Source organism: Siphateles boraxobius, unplaced genomic scaffold, assembly GCF_051911475.1.
Source record: "Siphateles boraxobius isolate OS27281-9 unplaced genomic scaffold, OSU_SipBor_1 97, whole genome shotgun sequence".
In the NCBI taxonomy this organism is placed as follows: domain Eukaryota; kingdom Metazoa; phylum Chordata; class Actinopteri; order Cypriniformes; family Leuciscidae; genus Siphateles; species Siphateles boraxobius.
The window spans coordinates 943,113-969,546 of record NW_027509227.1 but is presented as its reverse complement, the minus strand read 5'-3'; the positions used below and the strand labels follow the sequence as shown (position 1 = coordinate 969,546).

The 26,434-nt window shown below is 45.1% G+C and overlaps 4 protein-coding genes and 1 long non-coding RNA gene across 5 annotated transcripts; all 5 read left to right on the top strand.

Annotated features, from left to right (window-relative positions):
• The first annotated feature begins 4,622 nt into the window (after positions 1–4,622).
• Positions 4,623–6,638, top strand: LOC143733344 (uncharacterized). The gene is made up of 4 exons (XM_077225029.1): positions 4,623–4,728; positions 4,816–4,865; positions 4,955–5,969; positions 6,043–6,638. Exons 1-4 carry the CDS (start codon positions 4,700–4,702, stop codon positions 6,344–6,346), a joined length of 1,398 nt encoding a protein of 465 aa, XP_077081144.1. The 5' UTR covers positions 4,623–4,699; the 3' UTR covers positions 6,347–6,638.
• LOC143733340 (uncharacterized) lies at positions 6,629–9,346 on the top strand. The gene is made up of 3 exons (XM_077225025.1): positions 6,629–6,707; positions 6,761–7,700; positions 7,894–9,346. The coding sequence occupies exons 1-3, from the start codon at positions 6,629–6,631 to the stop codon at positions 8,051–8,053; spliced, it is 1,179 nt and encodes a 392-aa protein (XP_077081140.1). The 3' UTR covers positions 8,054–9,346.
• Positions 8,137–9,346, top strand: LOC143733339 (uncharacterized). The gene has a single exon (XM_077225024.1). It carries the CDS (start codon positions 8,137–8,139, stop codon positions 9,274–9,276), a length of 1,140 nt encoding a protein of 379 aa, XP_077081139.1. The 3' UTR covers positions 9,277–9,346.
• A 2,865-nt stretch (positions 9,347–12,211) lies between these two features.
• LOC143733338 (uncharacterized) lies at positions 12,212–15,409 on the top strand. The gene is made up of 5 exons (XM_077225023.1): positions 12,212–12,300; positions 12,389–12,438; positions 12,528–13,583; positions 13,647–13,849; positions 13,907–15,409. The coding sequence occupies exons 1-5, from the start codon at positions 12,272–12,274 to the stop codon at positions 15,407–15,409; spliced, it is 2,841 nt and encodes a 946-aa protein (XP_077081138.1). The 5' UTR covers positions 12,212–12,271.
• Positions 15,410–18,737: 3,328 nt separating this feature from the next.
• LOC143733331 (uncharacterized) lies at positions 18,738–19,105 on the top strand. The gene is made up of 3 exons (XR_013201320.1): positions 18,738–18,842; positions 18,931–18,980; positions 19,067–19,105. It is a non-coding gene; the product is annotated as an uncharacterized LOC143733331 (long non-coding RNA).
• Positions 19,106–26,434: the final 7,329 nt, after the last annotated feature.

Sequence of the window (26,434 nt, the reverse complement as noted above, 5' to 3'; positions counted from 1 at the left end):
AGTCAGCACAAGCCCATTACCAGTCTGTGGACCAGCTAAGTGGTCCGCAATCAGGCCAAGCCAGATACCAGTCGGTGTCCTTGCCCAGCAGTCTGCTGTCAGCACAAGGTTGTTGCCAGTCTGTGGACCAGCTGTGTGGTCTGCAATCAGGCCAAGCCAGATACCAGTCTGTGTACCAGACCAGCAGCCTGCAGTCATCACAAATTCATTACCAGTCTGTGGACCAGCTAAGTTGTGTACATTCAGGCCAATCCCGCTACCTGTCTGTCTCCAAGCCCAGCGGTCTGCAATCAGGCCAAGCCAGTTACCAGTCTGCGGACCAGCCCGGCAGTCTGCAGTCAGCACAAGCCCGCACCAGTCTGTGTCACAGTCCAGTGGCCAGCAGTCAGCACAAGCCCGTTACCAATCTGTGTACCAGCCCAGCGGTCTGCAGTCCGCACAAGCTAATTACCAGTCTGTGTCTCAGCCCAGCGGTCTGCAATCAGGCCAAACCAAATACCAGTCTGTGTCCCAGTCCAGTGGCCTGCAGTCGCCAAAAGCCCGTTACCAGTCTGTGTCTCAGCCCAGCGGTCTGCAATCAGCACAAACCCGTTACCAGTCTCTGTCCCAGCCCAGTGGGCTGCAGTCAGCACAAGCTCGTTACCAATCTGTGGACCAGCTAAGGCCAAGCCAGTTACCAGTACGTGGACCAGCCCGGCAGTCTGCAGTCAGCACAAGCCCGCTACCAGTCTACATCCCAGTCCAGTGGCCAGCAGTCAGCACAAGCCCGTTACCAGTCTGTGTACCAGCCCAGCGGTCTGCAATCAGGCCAAGCCCGCTACCAGTCTGTGTCCCAGCCCAGCGGTCTGCAATCAGGCCAAACCAGCTACCAGTCTGTGTCCCGGCAGTCTAGATTCCAGGTCTTTCCTAAGCCAGAGCAGTCAAGTTACATGTCTCTTTCAAGTCTTGGTTCCAAACCTTTGGAGCAACCCAGTAAAATACCACTTCAAGCTATGAGTCTGATGCAGTCTTTCCAGCCTGGCTTTCAAGAACCAGCACTCTCAGACTACTCAAAATAAGAATTCATCTCCAGGCATATTGAGGTTGTTGCATTAAGTGAAGTCATAGCTGCATACTTTGCCTTGTGTTCTTTATTTAGTGTTTCTTTTTACAAAAATAAACAAACCTGTAACCTCAAGTGTCTACTGGGAGTCTTAGTATTGTTTGTACTGCATTAGCATGACCTAATCTTTCTTTAACATTAATCTGCTTTGTTCTCTCCTACGATTACACCTGTAGATAAGTTTTGGTTGAGCAGATCAAAGTGTATACTAAAAACAAGTGTAAAGGTGTCTAAAATGTTTTGAGCTTATCCACCTTCAACAACTTCCGGGTAGTCGAATGCATTTGACTAGATTGCTTTCATAGTGTAAACGCTCATTAGGTTGACTGTTTAAAAAGTACACTTATAGCACACTTAAACTGTCATAGGGATGGCATGCTTCCCATAATGTTAATGCATTGGGTCAGTTGATCATTCATGGCCATTTGAACAGAGTAAACTGTATGTATTTAATGAACATATAAATATACTTTATGTACTTTGAAAGATACTTTAAAATTGCACTTGAGTATACTTGACATGCTGACAAAAGTCTAAGAATATTTGGAAAGAAGCCGCAGTAACAAGTGATAGAAGATTGCTGGGGCAAATGTAAAATAATGCGATTATCTAAAAGCATACATATGTTCAAAACTGCCTATTGTTACAGAATGAAATGTCGGCCCAGGAAGGGTTAATGACTCTTAAGCTTTGGGGGTGTTGATGGACTCTCTACTCCATCTGTTTTGATCATCATTCTGAATCCAATCCAGACCTAGTCTTTGACAAATTAATTTTCTGAGCTTTTTGTTTAAAATGTTGCTTTATTAAATGAAACTTACCCACAGTTTTATTGCATACATATTTTATATAAAATAATTTTCATATTCTTAAACCTTTAACTTTTGCTTTTTACTTCGACCAAGGGTCTTCTTTGAAATGAGACCAAACTTAAGTCTGTGCTCTAAAGCTTAATTTTATGACAGGGACATTTTTGTCCTCTAAGGACCTCAGAGTAACTTTTTTTTTAAATTGATGCTCAAGAGGTTACACTCTGGCCTCAGGCCAAATAATGACAGATTGCAAAATTGGTGTTTTATTCAACTCTAGATTTTGAGGGAGATCATAGTTTTCAGCCAGTTGGTTTCAAAATTACACTTGTTATTTAGAAACTAGAAAGCAGTATTAGAACATGAATGTGGTCTTCATAAACATTCAAAGGATTTTAAACCGTTCGCCTGCAAGAAGATGCGAAAGAAGCTCAATTTTGTACACATGCAGTGTTTCCTCTGCGTCAGCGCACCATTACTGAACTGAGCTCTCTTTTGTGTCTTGTCAAGCTTAAACAAATGAATACACTCGAAATTATGTAAAAATGGCAATTTTGGTGAGTATCCTCCTAAGTCCAGAGATAATATAAAAAGTCTTAACGTAAACAGAGAAAAGCAGATCCATGCATTTGGACTTAAAAACTGAACTACACACACACACACACACACACACACACACACACACACACACACACACACACACACACACACACACACACACACACACACAAAAACACACACACACAAACACACACACACAAGCCAGAGAGAGAGTTTTAACAACTGAACAACACTTTCACTCACACACACACACACACACACACACACACACACACACACACACACACACACACACACACACACACACACACACACACACACACACACACACAAGCCAGAGAGAGAGTTTTAACAACTGAACTACACTTTCACACACACACACACACACACACACACACACACACACACACACACACACACACACACACACACACACACACACACACACACACAACCCAGAGAGAGAGCATTTTAACAACTGAACTACACACACACACACACACACACACACACATACACACAACCCAGAGAGCGTTTTAACAACTGAACTACACTTTCACACACACACACACACACACACACAACCAAGAGAGAGAGCGTTTTAACAACTGAACTACACTTTCAGACACACACACACACACACACACACACACACACACACACATACACACAACCCAGAGAGCGTTTTAACAACTGAACTACACTTTCACACACACACACACACACACACACACACACACACACACACACACACACACACACACACACACACACACCCACAACCCAGAGAGAGAGCGTTTTAACAACTGAACTACACTTTCACAAACACACATACACACACACACACACACAACCCAGAGAGAGAGCGTTTTAACAACTGAACTACACTTTCACAAACACACATACACACACACACACACACACACAACCCAGAGAGAGAGCGTTTTAACAACTGAAGTACACTTTTACACACACACACACACACACACACACACACACACACACACACACACACACACACACACACACACACACACACACACACACACACACACACAACCCAGAGAGAGAGCGCTTTAAAGTGAAAGTAGCCTAAAACTCTGCCCAAATCTGATCATGACTGAATAACTTCTTTAGCTTTAGTAAAGATGAATATAATTTATACATTATAGTATTTTTTTTACCTAAATACTATTATGCCTACTTGAAATCTGTTTATTTAATTTGTATCTTAATGTATTTATTTGTGCTATTCCTTGTAATTTGCTCATAAGTGTCTTTATTTAACAATATTAATTCAAATATTATTTATTTATGAAATCCTTATTGTTGAGCCCTGTGTGTTTATATATTTCCTTTTAGACCTGGTCTTTCTGTTATAAAATAAAGTTATCTCCATTCAGCTGAATATACACACACACACACACACACACACACACACACACACACACACACACACACACACACATACACCCAAAAACAAAACCTGATGAGGGTCTCATCTGAATACAGCTTTCACCACAGGAAAGCTCGTAGGAATAGTCCTGCCAGATTTGTATGTTGGCATGTGTTTACTCATAACAAATCTGAAATAAAATGATCAGTGTGCTCTTGTTTTCAAACAATTTCAATAAAGACGAAAAAAAAAAATTATTTTCGCATTTGAGAAGTGCTGATAATAATGAGTTTAGCAACTCCTAAAGATACTCCAAACAAATCTGTTGATTGGTTAAACACAACATAAAGCCATAAATACAAATTTGCAAGAAAAAACATTTATAACATCTGTTATCATTGAACTAAATAGATTTTACTATAAAAATATATATGGCTGCTTGACCAAACCAATGCTAAGACTTTTGAACAGTGAGCATACTACTGCTTCCTTAAACGCTAAAATGTATTCTCACTGAATAAAAAAATAAAGTATCTTAATTAATCCCCAAAAAGTATTGTGTGTGCTGTCTTTTGGTCCAGTAATCATAGTATAAAAAAGCAGCTATCTTTAATGAAATGGCAGCTGTCATGATAAGAGTTGTAACACCTGAACCTAATAATTGAGTATTACATGTTCCCATGACAACTGATTGTCAGGAAACAATTGGTAAATGGCAGTTGCTGGCACTATAAAGAGTCCCGTCAGGCAACACTAATATGTGTTGGAGGTCCAAGTATGTTTTTATGAATTTTTACTGGTGTTGTTGAGGTGGTTAGTTTCTGTTTGACCATGGAGTATACCACTAGCCGACTCTTAAGGTATGATGATAAATTGTAGTATTTGGCATTTGTTAACAATTGATATTGATCTAACAAGTGTCTTTTTTATGTTTTTTTTGTCTACAGTTTTTCTTTGGTACTTCTCAGTATTTGTGTCTGTGACCATTTTGGAAGTGGTAAGGTTTATCCAGGCAAGTTCAATACAATTTATGTTTGCTAGCATGTCTGTTTGATTCTTTCTTTTCCCTTTTTTATTTTCTTCAAGTTAGTGGCTTTGTCAGGAGTGGATATCCTGGATCCTATCAGGCTGGTTTCCCCATGCTGGATGTGAAGCCACGAAGTTCTTACAGCTGGTATGGTGCTGATGTATCAAATCCCATCAGTCCTCAAAGATCAAGGAGTAATACTTACAGTGCTGCAAAAGTTAAGGGTGTGTATAAAAGTGTAAGCTATAGTCCTCAAAATGGCTCTTCTGGTTTTGGACCAGTGACTAATGTGTATAAGCCAGATTCTGACTCTGATGCAAGTAGTCAACTTCAAGGATCTCTGATATCTTCAGCTGGAAGTGGCAGTCTTGTTTCTGGTTCTGTGAACACTGCAATGGGTACAAGTATGCACATTGAGTCTCTGCCTGAGCCAACACAGCTCAACTATCATACTGGAGTACAGTCTAGTAATGAGTCTATGGATTCTAGTAGCCAGCAAATAGTGCAGAACAGCTCCCAGTCCCGTGGCCAATTAGTGGAAGTCAGCTACCAGTCTGCAGTGCAGCCCATTGTCAAGCCTCAGAGAAGTAGACTTCAAGTTGTTTCCAAGTTATTTTCCGGTAACAGCCCAGTCCAGATTTCAAGTTCTACCTTGTTGGTCAAGCCTTTGCAGCCGCTAAATGAGTCCTCGCAACCCAGCTATCAGTTAGGGCAAGCCAGCTTACAGCCTAGTGGTGTGCAGCTAGCACAGGCAAGATACCAACTTGTAGCCAAGCCTAGCTTCCAACAATATTCTCAAGCCATTATCCAGAACTCTGATCCAGTTGTCTCGCAATCTGTGGACCAGTCCAGTGGCCTGCAACCAGTCCAAGCTAGCTCACAGTCTGTGGACCTGTCTGGCATCCAACAACCAGCCCAAGCCAGCTCACAGTCCGTGGACCTGTCTGGCATCCAACAACCAGCCCAAGCCAGCTCACAGTCTGTGGACCTGTCTGGCATCCAACAACCAGCCCAAGCCAGCTCACAGTCTGTGGACCTGTCTGGCATCCAACAACCAGCCCAAGCCAGCTCACAGTCTATGGACCAGTCTGTGGACTTGTCTGGCATCCAACAACCACCCCAAGCCAGCTCACAGTCTGTGGACCAGTCTGTGGACCTGTCTGGCATCCAACAACCAGCCCAAGCCAGCTCACAGTCTGTGGACCTGTCTGGCATCCAACAACCAGCCCAAGCCAGCTCACAGTCTGTGTACCAGTCTGTGGACCTGCCTGGCATCCAACAACCAGCCCAAACCAGCTCACAGTCTGTGTACCAGTCTGTGGACCTGTCTGGCGCCCAACAACCAGCCCAGACCAGCTCACAGTCCGGCCTGCTGTCAGCACAAGCCGGCTACCAGTTTGTTCCACAGCATGGCTTCCAAAAGCCTACACAAACGGTCTCCCAATCAGTGAACTGGCCAAGTGGTCTGCAGTTTGTAAAAGCTAGATACCAGTCTGTTGTCTGGCCTAGTGGGCAACATCCAGGACCGGCCCGCTACCAGTCTGTGGTGCAGTCCGGTGGCCTGCAGTCAGCACAAACCAGTTACCAATCTGTGTCCCAGCCCAGCGGTCTGCACTCAGGCCAAGCCCGCTACCAGTCTGTGTCCCAGCCCAGCGGTCTGCAATCAGGTCAAGCCAGCTCACAGTCTGTGGACCAGTCTGGCATCCAACAACCAGCCCAAGCCAGCTCACAGAATGTGGACCAGTCTGGCGTCCAACAACCAGCCCAGACCAGCTCACAGTCCGGCCTGCTGTCAGCACAAGCCGGCTACCAGTTTGTTCCACAGCATGGCTTCCAAAAGCCTACACAAACGGTCTCCCATTCAGTGAACTGGCCAAGTGGTCTGCAGTTTGTAAAAGCTAGATACCAGTCTGTTGTCTGGCCTAGTGGGCAACATCCAGGACCGGCCCGCTACCAGTCTGTGGTGAAGTCCGGTGGCCTGCAGTCAGCACAAACCAGTTACCAATCTGTGTCCCAGCCCAGCGGTCTGCAATCAGGTCAAGCCCGCTACCAATCTGTGGACCAGTCTGGAATCCAACAACCAGCCCAAGCCAGCTCACAGTCTGTGGACCATTCTGGCATCCAACAACCAGCCCAAGCCAGCTCACAGTCTGTGGACCAGTCTGGAATCCAACAAACAGCTCAGACCAGGTCCCAGTCCGGGCTGCCGTCAGCACAAGCAAGCTACCAGTTTGTGCCCCAGCATGGTTTCCAAAAACCTACACAAACTGTCTCCCAATCAGTGAACTGGCCAAGTGGTCTGCAGTTGGCACAAGCTAGATACCAGTCTGTTGTCTGGCCTAGTGGACAACATCCAGGACTGGCCCGCTACCAGTCTGTGGTGCAGTCCGGTGGCCTGCAGTCTGCACAAGCCAGTTACCAGTCTGTGTCCCAGCCCAGTGGCCTGCAATCAGCACAAGCCCGCTACCAGTCTGTGTCCCAGCCCAGCGGTCTACAATCAGGCCAAGCCCGCTACCAGTCTGTGTCCCAGCCCAGCGGTCTACAATCAGGCCAAGCCAGAGACCAGTCTCTGTCCTTGCCCAGCAGTCTGCAGTCAGCACAAGCTCGTTACCAGTCTGTGTCCAAGCCCAGCGGTCTACAATCAGGCCAAGCCCGCTACCAGTCTGTGTCCCAGCCCAGCGGTCTACAATCAGGCCAAGCCCGCTACCAGTCTGTGTCCCAGCCCAGCGGTCTACAATCAGGCCAAACCAGGTACCAGTCTGTGTCTCAGCCCAGTGGTCTGCAATCAGCCCAAACCAGCTACCAGTCTTTGTCCCAGTCCAGTGGCCAGCAGTCAGCACAAGCCCATTACCAGTCTGTGGACCAGCTAAGTGGTCCGCAATCAGGCCAAGCCAGATACCAGTCTGTGTACCAGCCCAGCAGCCTGCAGTCAGCACAAGCTCATTACCAGTCTGTGGACCAGCTAAGTGGTCTACATTCAGGCCAATCCCGCTACCAGTCTGTGTCCAAGCCCAGCGGACTGCAATCAGGCCAAGCCAGTTACCGGTCTGCGGACCAGCCCGGCAGTCTGCAATCAGCACAAACCCGTTACCAGTCTCTGTCCCAGCCCAGTGGCCTGCAGTCAGCACAAGCTCATTACCAGTCTGTGGACCAGCTAAGTGGTCTGCAATCAGGCCAAGCCAGTTACCAGTCCGTGGACCAGCCCGGCAGTCTGCAGTCAGCACAAGCCCGCTACCAGTCTATGTCCAAGTCCAGTGGCCAGCAGTCAGCACAAGCCCGTTACCAGTCCGTGTACCAGCCCAGCGGTCTGCAATCAGGCCAAGACAAATACCAGTCTGTGTCCCAGTCCAGTGGCCTGCAGTCGCAAAAAGCCCGTTACCAGTCTGTGTACCAGCCCAGCGGTCTGCAATCAGGCCAAGCCAAATACCAGTCTGTGTCTCAGCCCAGCGGTCTGCAATCAGCACAAACCCATTTCCAGTCTGTGCCTCAGCCCGGCGGTCTACAATTAGCACAAACCCGTAACCAGCCCAGTGGCCTGCAGTCAGCACAAGCCCGTTACCAGTCTGTGTACCAGCCCAGTGGCCTGCAATCAGCACAAGCCCGTTACCAGTCTGTGGACCAGCTAAGTGGTCTAAAATCAGGCCAAGCCAAATATCAGTCTGTGTCTCAGCCCAGTGGTCTGCAATCAGCACAAACCCATTTTCAGTCTGTGTCTCAGCCCAGTGGCCTGCAGTCAGCACAAGCCCGTTACCAGTCTGTGTACCAGCCCAGTGGCCTGCAATCAGCACAAGCCCGTTACCAGTCTGTGGACCAGCTAAGTGGTCTACATTCAGGCCAATCCCACTACCAGTCTGTGTCCAGGCCCAGCGGTCTGCAATCAGGCCAAGCCAGTTACCAGTCTGTGGACCAGCCCGGCAGTCTGCAGTCAGCACAAGCCCGCTACCAGTCTGTGTCACAGTCCAGTGGCCAGCAGTCAGCACAAGCCCGTTACCAGTCTGTGTCACAGTCCAGTGGCCAGCAGTCAGCACAAGCCCGTTACCAGTCTGTGTACCAGCCCAGTGGCCTGCAGTCAGCACAAGCTCGTTACAAATCTGTGGACCAGCTAAGTGGTCTGCAATCAGGCCAAACCAGCTACCAGTCTGTGTCCCGGCAGTCTAGATTCCAGGTCTTTCCTAAGCCAGAGCAGTCAAGTTACATGTCTCTTTCAAGTCTTGGTTCCAGACCTTTGGAGCAACCCAGTAAAATACCACTTCAAGCTATGAGTCTGATGCAGTCTTTCCAGCCTGGCTTTCAAGAACCAGCACCTCTGCACTCTCAGACTACTCAAAATAAGCATTCATCTCCAGGCATATTGAGGTTGTTGTATCAAGTGAAGTCATAGCTGCATACTTTGCCTTGTGTTCTTTATTTAGTGTTTCTTTTTACAAAAATAAACAAACCTGTAACCTCAAGTGTCTACTGGGAGTCTTAGTATTGTTTGTACTGCATTAGCATGACCTAATCTTTGTTTAACATTAATCTGCTTTGTTCTCTCCTATGTTTACACCTGTAGATAAGTTTTGGTTGAGCAGATCAAAGTGTATACTAAAAACAAGTGTAAAGGTGTCTAAAATGTTTTGAGCTTATCCACCTTCAACAACTTCCGGGTAGTCGAATGCATCTGACTAGATTGCTTTCATAGTGTAAACGCTCATTAGGTCGACTGTTTAAAAAGTACACTAATAGCGCACTTAAACTGTCATAGGGATGGCATGCTTCCCATAATGTTAATGCATTGGGTCAGTTGATCATTCATGGCCATTTGAACAGAGTAAACTATGTATTTAATGAACATATAAATGTACTTTATGTACTTTGAAAGATACTTTAAAATTGCACTTGAGTATACTTGACATGCTGACAAAAGTCTAAGAATATTTGGAAAGAAGCCGCAGTAACAAGATTGCTAGGGCAAATGTAAAATAATGCGATTATCTAAAAGCATACATAAGTTCAAAACTGCCTATTGTTACAGAATGAAATGTCGGCCCAGGAAGGGTTAATGACTCTTAAGCTTTGGGGGTGTTGATGGACTCTCTACTCCATCTGTTTTGATCATCATTCTGAATCCAATCCAGACCTAGTCTTTGACAAATTAATTTTCTGAGCTTTTTGTTTAAAATGTTGCTTTATTAAATGAAACTTACCCACAGTTTTATTGCATACATATTTTATATAAAATAATTTTCATATTCTTAAACCTTTAACTTTTGCTTTTTACTTCGACCAAGGTTCTTCTTTGAAATGAGACCAAACTTAAGTCTGTGCTCCAAAGCTTAATTTTATGACAGGGACATTTTTGTCCTCTAAGGACCTCAGAGTAACTTTTTTTTAAAATTGATGCTCAAGAGGTTACACTCTGGCCTCAGGCCAAATAATGACAGATTGCAAAATTGGTGTTTTATTCAACTCTAGATTTTGAGGGAGATCATAGTTTTCAGCCAGTTGGTTTCAAAATTAAACTTGTTATTTAGAAACTAGAAAGCAGTATTAGAACATGAATGTGGTCTTCATAAACATTCAAAGGATTTTAAACCGTTCGCCTGCAAGAAGATGCGAAAGAAGCTCAATTTTGTACACATGCAGTGTGTTCTCTGCGTCAGCGCACCATTACTGAACTGAGATCTCTTTGGTGTCTTGTCAAGCTTAAACAAATGAATACACTCGAAATTATGTAAAAATGGCAATTTTGGTGAGTATCCTCCTAAGTCCAGAGATAATATAAAAAGTCTTAACGTAAACAGAGAAAAGCAGATCCATGCATTTGGACTTAAAAACTGAACTACACACACACACACACACACACAAACACACACACACACACACACACACACACACACACACACACACACACACAAAAACACACACACACAAACACACACACACAAGCCAGAGAGAGAGCGTTTTAACAACTGAACTACACTTTCACACACACACACACACACACACACACACACACACACACACACACACACACACACACACACACACACACACACACAACCCAGAGAGAGAGCGTTTTAACAACTGAACTACACTTTCACACACACACACACACACACACACACAAACACACACACACACACACACACACACACACACACACACACACACACACACACACACACACACAACCCAGAGAGCGTTTTAACAACTGAACTACACTTTCACACACACACACACACACACACACACACACACACACACACACACACACACACACACACACACCCACAACCCAGAGAGAGAGCGTTTTAACAACTGAACTACACTTTCACAAACACACACACACACTTAGCTTTAGTAAAGATGAATATAATTTATACATTATAGTATTTTTTTACCTAAATACTATTAGGCCTACTTGAAATCTGTTTATTTAATTTGTATCTTAATGTATTTATTTGTGCTATTCCTTGTAATTTGCTCATAAGTGTCTTTATTTAACATTATTAATTCAAATATTATTTATTTATGAAATCCTTATTGTTGAGCCCTGTGTGTTTATTTATTTCCTTTTAGACCTGGTCTTTCTGTTATAAAATAAAGTTATGTCCATTCAGCTGAATATACACACACACACACACACACCCAAAAAAAAACCTGATGAGGGTCTCATCTGAATACAGCTTTCACCACAGGAAAGCTCGTAGGAATAGTCCTGCCAGATTTGTATGTTGGCATGTGTTTACTCATAACAAATCTGAAATAAAATGATCAGTGTGCTCTTGTTTTCAAACAATTTCAATAAAGACGAAAAAAATATTTTTATTTTCGCATTTGAGAAGTGCTGATAATAATGAGTTTAGCAACTCCTAAAGATACTCCAAACAAATCTGTTGATTGGTTAAACACAACATAAAGCCATAAATACAAATTTGCAAGAAAAAACATTTATAACATCTGTTATCGTTGAACTAAATAGATTTTACTATAAAAATATATATGGCTGCTTGACCAAACCAATGCTAAGACTTTTGAACAGTGAGCATACTACTGCTTCCTTAAATGCTAAAATGTATTATAAAAAAATAAAGTATCTTAATTAATCCCCAAAAAGTATTGTGTGTGCTGTCTTTTGGTCAAATAATCATAGTATAAAAAAGCAGCTATCTTTAATGAAACGGCAGCTGTCATGATAAGAGTTGTAACACCTGAACCTAATAATTGAGTATTACATGTTCCCATGACAACTGATTGTCAGGAAACAATTGGTAAATGGCAGTTTCTGGCACTATAAAGAGTCCCGTCAGGCAACACTAATATGTGTTGGAGGTCCAAGTATGTGTTTATGAATTTTTACTGGTGTTGTTGAGGTGGTTAGTTTCTGTTTGACCATGGAGTATACCACTAGCCGACTCTTAAGGTATGATGATAAATTGTAGTATTTGGCATTTGTTAACAATTGGCGTTGATCTAACAAGTGTCTTTTTTTATGTTTTTTTTGTCTACAGTTTTTCTTTGGTACTTCTCAGTATTTGTGTCTGTGACCATTTTGGAAGTGGTAAGGTTTATCCAGGCAAGTTCTATACAATTTATGTTTGCTAGCATATCTGTTTGATTCTTTCTCTTCCCTTTTTTATTTTCTTCAAGTTAGTGGCTTTGTCAGGAGTGGATATCCTGGATCCTATCAGGCTGGTTTCCCCATGCCGGATGTGAAGCCACGAAGTTCTTACAGCTGGTATGGTGCTGATGTATCAAATCCCATCAGTCCTCAAAGATCAAGGAGTAATACTTACAGTGCTGCACAAGTTAAGGGTGTGTATAAAAGTGTAAGCTATAGTCCTCAAAATGGCTCTTCTGGTTTTGGACCAGTGACTAATGTGTATAAGCCAGGTTCTGACTCTGATGCAAGTAGTCAACTTCAAGGATCTCTGATATCTTCAGCTGGAAGTGGCAGTCTTGTTTCTGGTTCTGTGAACACTGCAATGGGTACAAGTATGCACATTGAGTCTCTGCCTGAGCCAACACAGCTCAACTATCATACTGTAGTACAGTCTAGTAATGAGTCTATGGATTCTAGTAGCCAGCAAATAGTGCAGAACAGCTCCCAGTCCAGTGGCCAATTAGTGGAAGTCAGCTACCAGTCTGCAGTGCAGCCCATTGTCAAGCCTCAGAGAAGTAGACTTCAAGTTGTTTCCAAGTTATTTTCCGGTAACAGCCCAGTCCAGATTTCAAGTTCTACCTTTTTGGTCAAGCCTTTGCAGCCGATAAATGAGTCCTCGCAACCCAGCTATCAGTTAGGGCAAGCCAGCTTTCAGCATAGTGGTGTGCAGCTAGCACAGGCAAGATACCAACTTGTAGCCAAGCCTAGCTTCCAACAATATTCTCAAGCCATTATCCAGAACTCTGATCAAGTTGTGTCGCAATCTGTAGACCAGTCCAGTGGCCTGCAACCAGTCCAAGCTAGCTCACAGTCTGTGGACCAGTCTGTGGACCTGTCTGGCATCCAACAACCAGCCCAAGCCAGCTCACAGTCTGTGGACCTGTCTGGCATCCAACAACCAGCCCAAGCCAGCTCACAGTCTGTGGACCTGTCTGGCATCCAACAACCAGCCCAAGCCAGCTCACAGTCTGTGGACCTGTCTGGCATCCAACAACCAGCCCAAGCCAGCTCACAGTCTATGGACCAGTCTGTGGACCTGTCTGGCATCCAACAACCACCCCAAGCCAGCTCATAGTCTGTGGACCTGTCTGGCATCCAACAACCAGCCCAAGCCAGCTCACAGTCTGTGGACCTGTCTGGCATCCAACAACCAGCCCAAGCCAGCTCACAGTCTGTGTACCAGTCTGTGGACCTGTCTGGCATCCAACAACCAGCCCAAGCCAGCTCACAGTCTTTGGACCAGTCTGTGGACCTGTCTGGCATCCAACAACCAGCCCAAACCAGCTCACAGTCTGTGGACCAGTCTGGCGTACAACAACCAGCCCAGACCAATCTAATCTACAATTAGCACAAAACCCGTAACCAGCCCAGTGGCCTGCAGTCAGCACAAGCCCGTTACCAGTCTGTGTACCAGCCCAGTGGCCTGCAATCAGCACAAGCCCGTTACAAGTCTGTTGACCAGCTAAGTGGTCTACAATCAGGCCAAGCCAAATACCAGTCTGTGTCCCAGTCCAGTGGCCTGCAGTCGCCAAAAGCCCGTTACCAGTCTGTGTTCCAGCCCAGCGGTCTGCAATCAGGCCAAGCCAAATACCAGTCTGTGTCTCAGCCCAGCGGTCTGCAATCAGCACAAACCCATTTTCAGTCTGTGTCTCAGCCCGGTGGTCTGCAATTAGCACAAACCCGTAACCAGCCCAGTGGCCTGCAGTCAGCACAAGCCCGTTACCAGTCTGTGTACCAGCCCAGTGGCCTGCAATCAGCACAAGCCCGTTACCAGTCTGTGGACCAGCTAAGTGGTCTACAATCAGGCCAAGCCCGCTACCAGTCTGTGTCCCAGCCCAGTGGCCTGCAATCAGGCCAACCCCGCTACCAGTCTGTGTCCCAGCCCAGCAGTCTGCAGTCAGCACAAGCCCGCTACCAGTCTGTGTCCCAGCCCAGCAGTCTGCAGTCAGCACAAGCCCGTTACCAGTTTGTGTCCCAGCCCAGCGGTCTACCATCAGGCCAAGCCAGTTACCAGTCTGTGTACCAGCCCAGCGGTCTGCAATCAGGCCAAGCCAAATACCAGTCTGTGTACCAGCCCAGTGGCCAACAGTCAGCACAAGCTCGTTACCAGTCTGTGTCCCAGCCCAGCAGTCTGCAGTCAGCACAAGCCCATTACCAGTCTGTGTCCAGGCCCAGCGGTCTGCAATCAGGCCAAGCCAGTTACCAGTCTGTGGACCAGCCCGGCAGTCTGCAGTCAGCACAAGCCCGCTACCAGTCTGTGTACCAGCCCAGCGGTTTGCAATCAGGCCAAACCAAATACCAGTCTGTATACCAGCCCAGTGGCCTGCAGTCCGCACAAGCTAATTACCAGTCTGTGTCTCAGCCCAGCGGTCTGCAATTAGCACAAACCCGTTACCAGCCCAGTGGCCTGCAGTCAGCACAAGCTAATTACCAGTCTGTGTCTCAGCCCAGCGGTCTGCAATCAGCACAAACCCGTTACCAGTCTGTGTACCAGCCCAGTGGCCTGCAGTCAGCACAAACTCTCTACAAATCTGTGGACCAGCTAAGTGGTCTGCAATCAGGCCAAGCCCGCTACCAGTCTGTGTCCCAGCCCAGCGCTCTGCAATCAGCCCAAACCAGCTACCAGTCTGTGTCCCGGCAGTCTAGATTCCAGGTCTTTCCTAAGCCAGAGCAGTCAAGTTATATGTCTCTTTCAAGTCTTGGTTCCAAACCTTTGGAGCAACCCAGTAAAATACCACTTCAAGCTATGAGTCTGATGCAGTCTTTCCAGCCTGGCTTTCAAGAACCAGCACCTCTGCACTCTCAGACTACTCAAAATAAGCATTCATCTCCAGGCATATTGAGGTTGTTGCATCAAGTGAAGTCATAGCTGCATACTTTGCCTTGTGTTCTTTATTTAGTGTTTCTTTTTTACAAAAATAAACAAACCTGTAACCTCAAGTGTCTACTGGGAGTCTTAGTATTGTTTGTACTGCATTAGCATGACCTAATCTTTGTTTAACATTAATCTGCTTTGTTCTCTCCTACGTTTACACCTGTAGATAAGTTTTGGTTGAGCAGATCAAAGTGTATACTAAAAACAAGTGTAAAGGTGTCTAAAATGTTTTGAGCTTATCCACCTTCAACAACTTCCGGGTAGTCGAATGCATTTGACTAGATTGCTTTCATAGTGTAAACGCTCATTAGGTCGACTGTTTAAAAAGTACACTTATAGCACACTTAAACTGTCATAGGGATGGCATGCTTCCCATAATGTTAATGCATTGGGTCAGTTGATCATTCATGGCCATTTGAACAGAGTAAACTATGTATTTAATGAACATATAAATATACTTTATGTACTTTGAAAGATACTTTAAAATTGCACTTGAGTATACTTGACATGCTGACAAAAGTCTAAGAATATTTGGAAAGAAGCCGCAGTAACAAGTGATAGAAGATTGCTGGGGCAAATGTAAAATAATGCGATTATCTAAAAGCATACATATGTTCAAAACTGCCTATTGCTACAGAATGAAATGTCAGCCCAGGAAGGGTTAATGACTCTTAAGCTTTGGGGGTGTTGATGGACTCTATCTACTCAATCGGTTTTGATCATCATTCTGAATTTGATCCAGACCTAGTCTTTGACAATTTAATTTTCTGAGCTTTTTGTTTAAAATGTTGCTTTATTAAATGAAACTTACCCACAGTTGTATTGCATACATATTTTATATAAAATAATTTTCATATTCTTAAACCTTTAACTTTTGCTTTTTACTTCGACCAAGGGTCTTCTTTGAAATGAGACCAAACTTAAGTCTGTGCTCCAAAGCTTAATTTTATGACAGGGACATTTTTGTCCTCTAAGGACCTCAGAGTAACTTTTTTTTTTTAATTGATGCTCAAGAGGTTACACTCTGGCCTCAGGCCAAATAATGACAGATTGCAAAATTGTTGTTTTATTCAACCTTAGATTTTGAGGGAGATCATAGTTTTCAGCCAGTTGGTTTCAAAATTACACTTGTTATTTAGAAACTAGAAAGCAGTATTAGAACATGAATGTGGTCTTCATAAACATTCAAAGGATTTTAAACCGTTCGCCTGCAAGAAGATGTGAAAGAAGCTCAATTTTGTACACATGCAGTGTTTTCTCTGCGTCAGCGCACCATTACTGAACTGAGATCTCTTTTGTGTCTTGTCAAGCTTAAACAAATGAATACACTCGAAATTATGTAAAAATGGCAATTTTGGTGAGTATCCAAGTCCAGAGATAATATAAAAAGTCTTAACGTAAACAGAGAAAAGCAGATCCATGCATTTGGACTTAAAAACTGAACTACACACACACACACACACACACACACACACACACACACACACACACACAAAAACACACACACACAAACACACACACACAAGCCAGAGAGAGAGCGTTTTAACAACTGAACTACACTTTCACACACACACACACACACACACACACACACACACACACACACACACACACACAACCCAGAGAAAGAGCGTTTTATCAACTGAACTACACTTTCACACACACACACACACACACACACACACACACACACACACACACACACACACACACACACACACACACACACACACACAAACACACACACCCACAACCCACAACCCAGAGAGAGAGCGTTTTAACAACTGAACTACACTTTCACAAACACACACACACACACACACACACACAAACAAACACACACACACACACACACACACCCACAACCCAGAGAGAGAGAGCGTTTTAACAACTGAACTACACTTTCACACACACACACACACACACACACACACACACACACACACACACACACACACACACACACACACACACAAACACACACACAAGCCAGAGAGAGAGCGTTTTAACAACTGAACTACACTTTCACACACACACACACACACACACACACACACACACACACACACAACCCAGAGAGAGAGCGTTTTAACAACTGAACTACACTTTCACAAACACACACACACACACACACACACACACACACACACAACCCAGAGAGAGAGCGTTTTAACAACTGAACTACACTTTCACACACACACACACACACACACACACACACACACACACACACACACACACACACACACACACACACACACACACACACACACACACAACCCAGAGAGAGAGCGCGCTTTAAAGTGAAAGTAGCCTAAAACTCTGCCCAAATCTGATCATGACTGAATAACTTCTTTAGCTTTAGTAAAGATGAATATAATTTATACATGATAGTATTTTTTTTACCTAAACACTATTAGGCCTACTTGAAATCTGTTTATTTAATTTGTATCTTAATGTATTTATTTGTGCTATTCCTTGTAATTTGCTCATAAGTGTCTTTATTTAACATTATTAATTCAAATATTATTTATTTATGAAATCCTTATTGTTGAGCCCTGTGTGTTTATATATTTCCTTTTAGACCTGGTCTTTCTGTTATAAAATAAAGTTATGTCCATTCAGCTGAATACACACACACACACACACACACACACACAAAAACCTGATGAGGGTCTCATCTGAATACAGCTTTCACCACAGGAAAGCTCGTAGGAATAGTCCTGCCAGATTTGTATGTTGGCATGTGTTTACTCATAACAAATCTGAAATAAAATGATCAGTGTGCTCTTGTTTTCAAACAATTTCAATAAAGACGAAAAAAATATTTTTATTTTCGCATTTGAGAAGTGCTGATAATAATGAGTTTAGCAACTCCTAAAGATACTCCAAACAAATCTGTTGATTGGTTAAACACAACATAAAGCCATAAATACAAATTTGCAGGAAAAAACATTTATAACATCTGTTATCATTGAACTAAATAGATTTTAATATAAAAATATACATGGCTGCTTGACCAAACCATGCTAAGACTTTTGAACAGTGAGCATACTACTGCTTCCTTAAATGCTAAAATGTATTATAAAAAAATAAAGTATCTTAATTAATCCCCAAAAAGTATTGTGTGTGCTGTCTTTTGGTCAAATAATCATAGTATAAAAAAGCAGCTATCTTTAATGAAACGGCAGCTGTCATGATAAGAGTTGTAACACCTGAACCTAATAATTGAGTATTACATGTTCCCATGACAACTGATTGTCAGGAAACAATTGGTAAATGGCAGTTGCTGGCACTATAAAGAGTCCCGTCAGGCAACACTAATATGTGTTGGAGGTCCAAGTATGTTTTTATGAATTTTTACTGGTGTTGTTGAGGTGGTTAGTTTCTGTTTGACCATGGAGTATACCACTAGCCGACTCTTAAGGTATGATGATAAATTGTAGTATTTGGCATTTGTTAACAATTGGCGTTCATCTAACAAGTGTCTTTTTTTATGTGTTTTTTGTCTACAGTTTTTCTTTGGTACTTCTCAGTATTTGTGTCTGTGACCATTTTGGAAGTGGTAAGGTTTATCCAGGCAAGTTCTATACAATTTATGTTTGCTAGCATGTCTGTTTGATTCTTTCTCTTCCCTTTTTTATTTTCAAGTTAGTGGCTTTGTCAGGAGTGGATATCCTGGATCCTATCACACTGGTTTCCCCATGCCGGATGTGAAGCCACGAAGTTCTTACAGCTGGTATGGTGCTGATGTATCAAATCCCATCAGTCCTCAAAGATCAAGGAGTAATATTTACAGTGCTGCACAAGTTAAGGGTGTGTATAAAAGTGTAAGCTATAGTCCTCAAAATGGCTCTTCTGGTTTTGGATCAGTGACTAATGTGTATAAGCCAGGTTCTGACTCTGATGCAAGTAGTCAACTTCAAGGATCTCTGATATCTTCATTTGGAAGTGGCAGTCTTGTTTCTGGTTCTGTGAACACTGCAATGGGTACGAGTATGCACATTGAGTCTCTGCCTGAGCCCACACAGCTCAACTATCATACTGTAGTACAGTCTAGTAATGAGTCTATGGATTCTAGTAGCCAGCAAATAGTGCAGAACAGCTCCCAGTCCAGTGGCCAATTAGTGGAAGTCAGCTACCAGTCTGCAGTGCAGCCCATTGTCAAGCCTCAGAGAAGTAGACTTCAAGTTGTTTCCAAGTTATTTTCTGGTAACAGCCCAGTCCAGATTTCAAGTTCTACCTTTTTGGTCAAGCCTTTGCAGCCGATAAATGAGTCCTCGCAACCCAGCTATCAGTTAGGGCAAGCCAGCTTTCAGCCTAGTGGTGTGCAGCTAGCACAGGCAAGATACCAACTTGTAGCCAAGCCTAGCTTCCAACAATATTCTCAAGCCATTATCCAGAACTCTGATCAAGTTGTCTCGCAATCTGTGGACCAGTCCAGTGGCCTGCAACCAGTTCAAGCTAGCTCACAGTCTGTGGACCAGTCTGTGGACCTGTCTGGCATCCAACAACCAGCCCAAGCCAGCTCACAGTCTGTGGACCTGTCTGGCATCCAACAACCAGCCCAAGCCAGCTCACAGTCTGTGGACCTGTCTGGCATCCAACAACCAGCCCAAGCCAGCTCACAGTCTGTGGACCTGTCTGGCATCCAACAACCAGCCCAAGCCAGCTCACAGTCTGTGGACCTGTCTGGCATCCAACAACCAGCCCAAGCCAGCTCACAGTCTGTGGACCTGTCTGGCATCCAACAACCAGCCCAAGCCAGCTCACAGTCTGTGGACCAGTCTGTGGACCTGTCTGGCATCCAACAACCAGCCCAAGCCAGCTCACAGTCTGTGTACCAGTCTGTGGACCTGTCTGGCATCCAACAACCAGCCCAAACCAGCTCACAGTCTGTGTACCAGTCTGTGGACCTGTCTGGCGCCCAACAACCAGCCCAGACCAGCTCACAGTCCGGCCTGCTGTCAGCACAAGCCGGCTACCAGTTTGTTCCACAGCATGGCTTCCAAAAGCCTACACAAACGGTCTCCCAATCAGTGAACTGGCCAAGTGGTCTGCAGTTTGTAAAAGCTAGATACCAGTCTGTTGTCTGGCCTAGTGGGCAACATCCAGGACCGGCCCGCTACCAGTCTGTGGTGCAGTCCGGTGGCCTGCAGTCAGCACAAACCAGTTACCAGTCTGTGTCCCAGCCCAGCGGTCTGCACTCAGGCCAAGCCCGCTACCAGTCTGTGTCCCAGCCCAGCGGTCTGCAATCAGGTCAAGCCCGCTACCAATCTGTGGACCAGTCTGGAATCCAACAACCAGCTCAAGCCAGCTCACAGTCTGTGGACCAGTCTGGCATCCAACAACCAGCCCAAGCCAGCTCACAGTCTGTGGACCAGTCTGGAATCCAACAACCAGCTCAGACCAGGTCCCAGTCCGGCCTGCCGTCAGCACAAGCCAGCTACCAGTTTGTGCCCCAGTATGGTTTCCAAAAACCTACACAAACTGTCTCCCAATCAGTGAACTGGCCAAGTGGTCTGCAGTTGGCACAAGCTAGATACCAGTCTGTTGTCTGGCCTAGTGGACAACATCCAGGACTGGCCCGCTACCAGTCTGTGGTGCAGTCCGGTGGCCTGCAGTCTGCACAAACCAGTTACCAATCTGTGTCCCAGCCCAGCGGTCTGCACTCAGGCCAAGCCCGCTACCAATCTGTGTCCCAGCCCAGCGGTCTGCAATCAGGTCAAGCCCGCTACCAGTCTGTGTCCCAGCCCAGCGGTCTGCAATCAGGTCAAGCCCGCTACCAGTCTGTGTCCCAGCCCAGCGGTCTGCACTCAGGCCAAGCCCGCTACCAGTCTGTGTCCCAGCCCAGCGGTCTGCACTCAGGCCAAGCCCGCTACCAGTCTGTGTCCCAGCCCAGCGGTCTGCACTCAGGCCAAGCCCGCTACCAGTCTGTGTCCCAGCCCAGCGGTCTGCAGTCAGCACAAACCAGCTACCAGTCTGTGTCCCAGCCCAGCGGTCTGCACTCAGGCCAAGCCCGCTACCAGTCTGTGTCCCAGCCCAGCGGTCTGCACTCAGGCCAAGCCCGCTACCAGTCTGTGTCCCAGCCCAGCGGTCTGCAATCAGGTCAAGCCCGCTATCAATCTGTGGACCAGCTAAGTGGTCCGCAATCAGGCCAATCCCGCTACCAGTCTGTGTCCAAGCCCAGCGGACTGCAATCAGGCCAAGCCAGGTACCAGTCTGCGGACCAGCCCGGCAGTCTGCAGTCAGCACAAGCCCGCTACCAGTCTATGTCCCAGTCCAGTGGCCAGCAGTCAGCACAAGCCCGTTACCAGTCTGTGTACCAGCCCAGCGGTCTGCAATCAGGCCAAGCCAAATACCAGTCTGTGTCTCAGCCCAGCGGTCTGCAATCAGCACAAACCCATTACAAGTCTGTGTCTCAGCCCGGCGGTCTACAATTAACACAAACCCGTAACCAGCCCAGTGGCCTGCAGTCAGCACAAGCCCGTTACCAGTCTGTGGACCAGCTAAGTGGTCTACAATCAGGCCAAGCCCGCTACCAGTCTGTGTCCCAGCCCAGTGGCCTGCAATCAGGCCAAGCCCGCTACCAGTCTGTGTCCCAGCCCAGCAGTCTGCAGTCAGCACAAGCCCGCTACCAGTCTGTGTCCCAGCCCAGCAGTCTGCAGTCAGCACAAGCCCGTTACCAGTTTGTGTCCCAGCCCAGCGGTCTACCATCAGGCCAAGCCAGTTACCAGTCTGTGTACCAGCCCAGCGGTCTGCAATCAGGCCAAGCCAAATACCAGTCCGTGGACCAGCCCGGCAGTCTGCAGTCAGCACAAGCCCGCTACCAGTCTATGTCCCAGTCCAGTGGCCAGCAGTCAGCACAAGCCCGTTACCAGTCTGTGTACCAGCCCAGCGGTCTGCAATCAGGCCAAGACAAATACAAGTCTGTGTCCCAGTCCAGTGGCCTGCAGTCGCCAAAAGCCCGTTACCAGTCTGTGTACCAGCCCAGCGGTCTGCAATTAGGCCAAGCCAAATACCAGTCTGTGTCTCAGCCCAGCGGTCTGCAATCAGCACAAACCCATTACCAGTCTGTGTCTCAGCCCGGCGGTCTACAATTAACACAAACCCGTAACCAGCCCAGTGGCCTGCAGTCAGCACAAGCCCGTTACCAGTCTGTGTACCAGCCCAGTGGCCTGCAATCAGCACAAGCCCGTTACCAGTCTGTGTACCAGCCCAGTGGCCTGCAGTCAGCACAAGCCCGCTACCAGTCTGTGTCCCAGCCCAGCAGTCTGCAGTCAGCACAAGCCCGCTACCAGTCTGTGTCCCAGCCCAGCAGTCTGCAGTCAGCACAAGCCCGTTACCAGTTTGTGTCCCAGCCCAGCGGTCTACCATCAGGCCAAGCCAGTTACCAGTCTGTGTACCAGCCCAGCGGTCTGCAATCAGGCCAAGCCAAATACCAGTCTGTGTACCAGCCCAGTGGCCTGCAGTCAGCACAAGCTCGTTACCAGTCTGTGTCCCAGCCCAGCAGTCTGCAGTCAGCACAAGCCCATTACCAGTCTGTGGACCAGCTAAGTGGTCTACATTCAGGCCAATCCCGCTACCAGTCTGTGTCCAGGCCCAGCGGTCTGCAATCAGGCCAAGCCAGTTACCAGTCTGTGGACCAGCCCGGCAGTCTGCAGTCAGCACAAGCCCGCTACCAGTCTGTGTACCAGCCCAGCGGTCTGCAATCAGGCCAAACCAAATACCAGTCTGTGTACCAGCCCAGTGGCCTGCAGTCCGCACAAGCTAATTACCAGTCTGTGTCTCAGCCCAGCGGTCTGCAATTAGCACAAACCCGTTACCAGCCCAGTGGCCTGCAGTCAGCACAAGCTAATTACCAGTCTGTGTCTCAGCCCAGCGGTCTGCAATCAGCACAAACCCGTTACCAGTCTGTGTACCAGCCCAGTGGCCTGCAGTCCGCACAAGTTAATTACCAGTCTGTGTCTCAGCCCAGCGGTCTGCAATCAGCACAAACCCGTTACCAGTCTGTGTACCAGCCCAGTGGCCTGCAGTCAGCACAAGCTCGTTACAAATCTGTGGACCAGCTAAGTGGTCTGCAATCAGGCCAATCCCGCTACCAGTCTGTGTCCCAGCCCAGCGGTCTGCAATCAGCCCAAACCAGCTACCAGTCTGTGTCCCGGCACTCTAGATTCCAGGTCTTTCCTAAGCCAGAGCAGTCAAGTTATATGTCTCTTTCAAGTCTTGGTTCCAAACCTTTGGAGCGACCCAGTAAAATACCACTTCAAGCTATGAGTCTGATGCAGTCTTTCCAGCCTGGCTTTCAAGAACCAGCACCTCTGCACTCTCAGACTACTCAAAATAAGCATTCATCTCCAGGCATATTGAGGTTGTTGCATCAAGTGAAGTCATAGCTGCATACTTTGCCTTGTGTTCTTTATTTAGTGTTTCTTTTTACAAAAATAAACAAACCTGTAACCTCAAGTGTCTACTGGGAGTTTAGTATTGTTTGTACTGCATTAGCATGACCTAATCTTTGTTTAACATTAATCTGCTTTGTTCTCTCCTACGTTTACACCTGTAGATAAGTTTTGGTTGAGCAGATCAAAGTGTATACTAAAAACAAGTGTAAAGGTGTCTAAAATGTTTTGAGCTTATCCACCTTCAACAACTTCCGGGTAGTCGAATTCATTTGACTAGATTGCTTTCATAGTGTAAACGCTCATTAGGTCGACTGTTTAAAAAGTACACTAATAGCACACTTAAACTGTCATAGGGATGGCATGCTTCCCATAATGTTAATGCATTGGGTCAGTTGATCATACATGGCCATTTGAACAGAGTAAACTGTTTGTATTTAATGAACATATAAATATACTTTATGTACTTTGAAAGATACTTTAAAATTGCACTTGAGTATACTTGACATGCTGACAAAAGTCTAAGAATATTTGGAAAGAAGCCGCAGTAACAAGTGATAGAAGATTGCTGGGGCAAATGTAAAATAATGCAATTATCTAAAAGCATACATATGTTCAAAACTGCCTATTGCTACAGAATGAAATGTCAGCCCAGGAAGGGTTAATGACTCTTAAGCTTTGGGGGTGTTGATGGACTCTCTACTCAATCGGTTTTGATCATCATTCTGAATTTGATCCAGACCTAGTCTTTGACAATTTAATTTTCTGAGCTTTTTGTTTAAAATGTTGCTTTATTAAATGAAACTTACCCACAGTTTTATTGCATACATATTTTATATAAAATAATTTTCATATTCTTAAACCTTTATCTTTTGCTTTTTACTTCGACCAAGGTTCTTCTTTGAAATGAGACCAAACTTAAGTCTGTGCTCCAAAGCTTAATTTTATGACAGGGACATTTTTGTCCTCTAAGGACCTCAGAGTAACTTTTTTTTTTTTAAATTGATGCTCAAGAGGTTACACTCTGGCCTCAGGCCAAATAATGACAGATTGCAAAATTGTTGTTTTATTCAACCTTAGATTTTGAGGGAGATCATAGTTTTCAGCCAGTTGGTTTCAAAATTACACTTGTTATTTAGAAACTAGAAAGCAGTATTAGAACATGAATGTGGTCTTCATAAACATTCAAAGGATTTTAAACCGTTCGCCTGCAAGAAGATGCGAAAGAAGCTCAATGTTGTACACATGCAGTGTTTTCTCTGCGTCAGCGCACCATTACTGAACTGAGATCTCTTTTGTGTCTTGTCAAGCTTAAACAAATGAATACACTCGAAATTATGTAAAAATGGCAATTTTGGTGAGTATCCTCCTAAGTCCAGAGATAATATAAAAAGTCTTAACGTAAACAGAGAAAAGCAGATCCATGCATTTGGACTTAAAAACTGAACTACACACACATACACACACACACACACACACACAAAAACACACACACACACACAAACACACACACACAAGCCAGAGAGAGAGCGTTTTAACAACTGAACTACACTTTCACACACACACACACACACACACACACACACACACACACACACACACACACACACACACACACACACACACACACACAACCCAGAGAAAGAGCGTTTTAACAACTGAACTACACTTTCACACTGACACACACACACACACACACACACACACACACACACACACACACCCACACACACACCCACAACCCAGAGAGAGAGCGTTTTAACAACTGAACTACACTTTCACAAACACACACACACACACACACACACCCACAACCCAGAGAGAGAGCGTTTTAACAACTGAACTACACTTTCTCACACACACACACACACACACACACACACACACACACACACACACACACACACACCCCAGAGAGAGAGCGTTTTAACAACTGAACTACACTGACACACACACACACACACACAAACACATAGAGAGAGAGAGAGTGAGAGAGAGAGCGCTTTAAAGTGAAAGTAGCCTAAAACTCTGCCCAAATCTGATCATGACTGAATAACTTCTTTAGCTTTAGTAAAGATGAATATAAATTATACATTATAGTATTTTTTTTACCTAAACACTATTAGGCCTACTTGAAATCTGTTTATTTAATTTGTATCTTAATGTATTTATTTGTGCTATTCCTTGTAATTTGCTCATAAGTGTCTTTATTTAACATTATTAATTCAAATATTATTTATTTATGAAATCCTTATTGTTGAGCCCTGTGTGTTTATATATTTCCTTTTAGACCTGGTCTTTCTGTTATAAAATAAAGTTATGTCCATTCAGCTGAATACACACACACACACACACACACACACACACACACACACACACACAAAAAAAAACCTGATGAGGGTCTCATCTGAATACAGCTTTCACCACAGGAAAGCTCGTAGGAATAGTCCTGCCAGATTTTTATGTTGGCATGTGTTTACTCATAACAAATCTGAAACAAAATGATCAGTGTGCTCTTGTTTTCAAACAATTTCAATAAAGACGAAAAAAATATTTGTATTTTCGCATTTGAGAAGTGCTGATAATAATGAGTTTAGCAACTCCTAAAGATACTCCA

Excerpts from the sequence above, each read along its gene's own strand:
- LOC143733344 (XM_077225029.1), top strand. The coding sequence starts at position 4,700 with ATGGAGTATACCACTAGCCGACTCTTAAG. Across the intron at positions 4,866-4,954 it reads CTGTGACCATTTTGGAAGTG|TTAGTGGCTTTGTCAGGAGT; the intron begins GTAAGGTTTATC and ends ATTTTCTTCAAG. Across the intron at positions 5,970-6,042 it reads CCAGCCCAAGCCAGCTCACA|TCTGTGGACCTGTCTGGCAT; the intron begins GTCTATGGACCA and ends TCTGTGGACCAG.
- LOC143733340 (XM_077225025.1), top strand. The coding sequence starts at position 6,629 with ATGTGGACCAGTCTGGCGTCCAACAACCAGCCCAGACCAGCTCACAGT. Across the intron at positions 6,708-6,760 it reads TCAGCACAAGCCGGCTACCA|TGAACTGGCCAAGTGGTCTG; the intron begins GTTTGTTCCACA and ends TCTCCCATTCAG. Across the intron at positions 7,701-7,893 it reads TCAGCCCAAACCAGCTACCA|TCTGTGTCCAAGCCCAGCGG; the intron begins GTCTTTGTCCCA and ends TCCCGCTACCAG.
- LOC143733339 (XM_077225024.1), top strand. The coding sequence starts at position 8,137 with ATGTCCAAGTCCAGTGGCCAGCAGTCAGCACAAGCCCGTTACCAGTCC.
- LOC143733338 (XM_077225023.1), top strand. The coding sequence starts at position 12,272 with ATGGAGTATACCACTAGCCGACTCTTAAG. Across the intron at positions 13,584-13,646 it reads CCAGTCTGTGGACCTGTCTG|CCCAAGCCAGCTCACAGTCT; the intron begins GCATCCAACAAC and ends TCCAACAACCAG. Across the intron at positions 13,850-13,906 it reads AGTCTGTGGACCAGTCTGGC|CCCAGTGGCCTGCAGTCAGC; the intron begins GTACAACAACCA and ends ACCCGTAACCAG.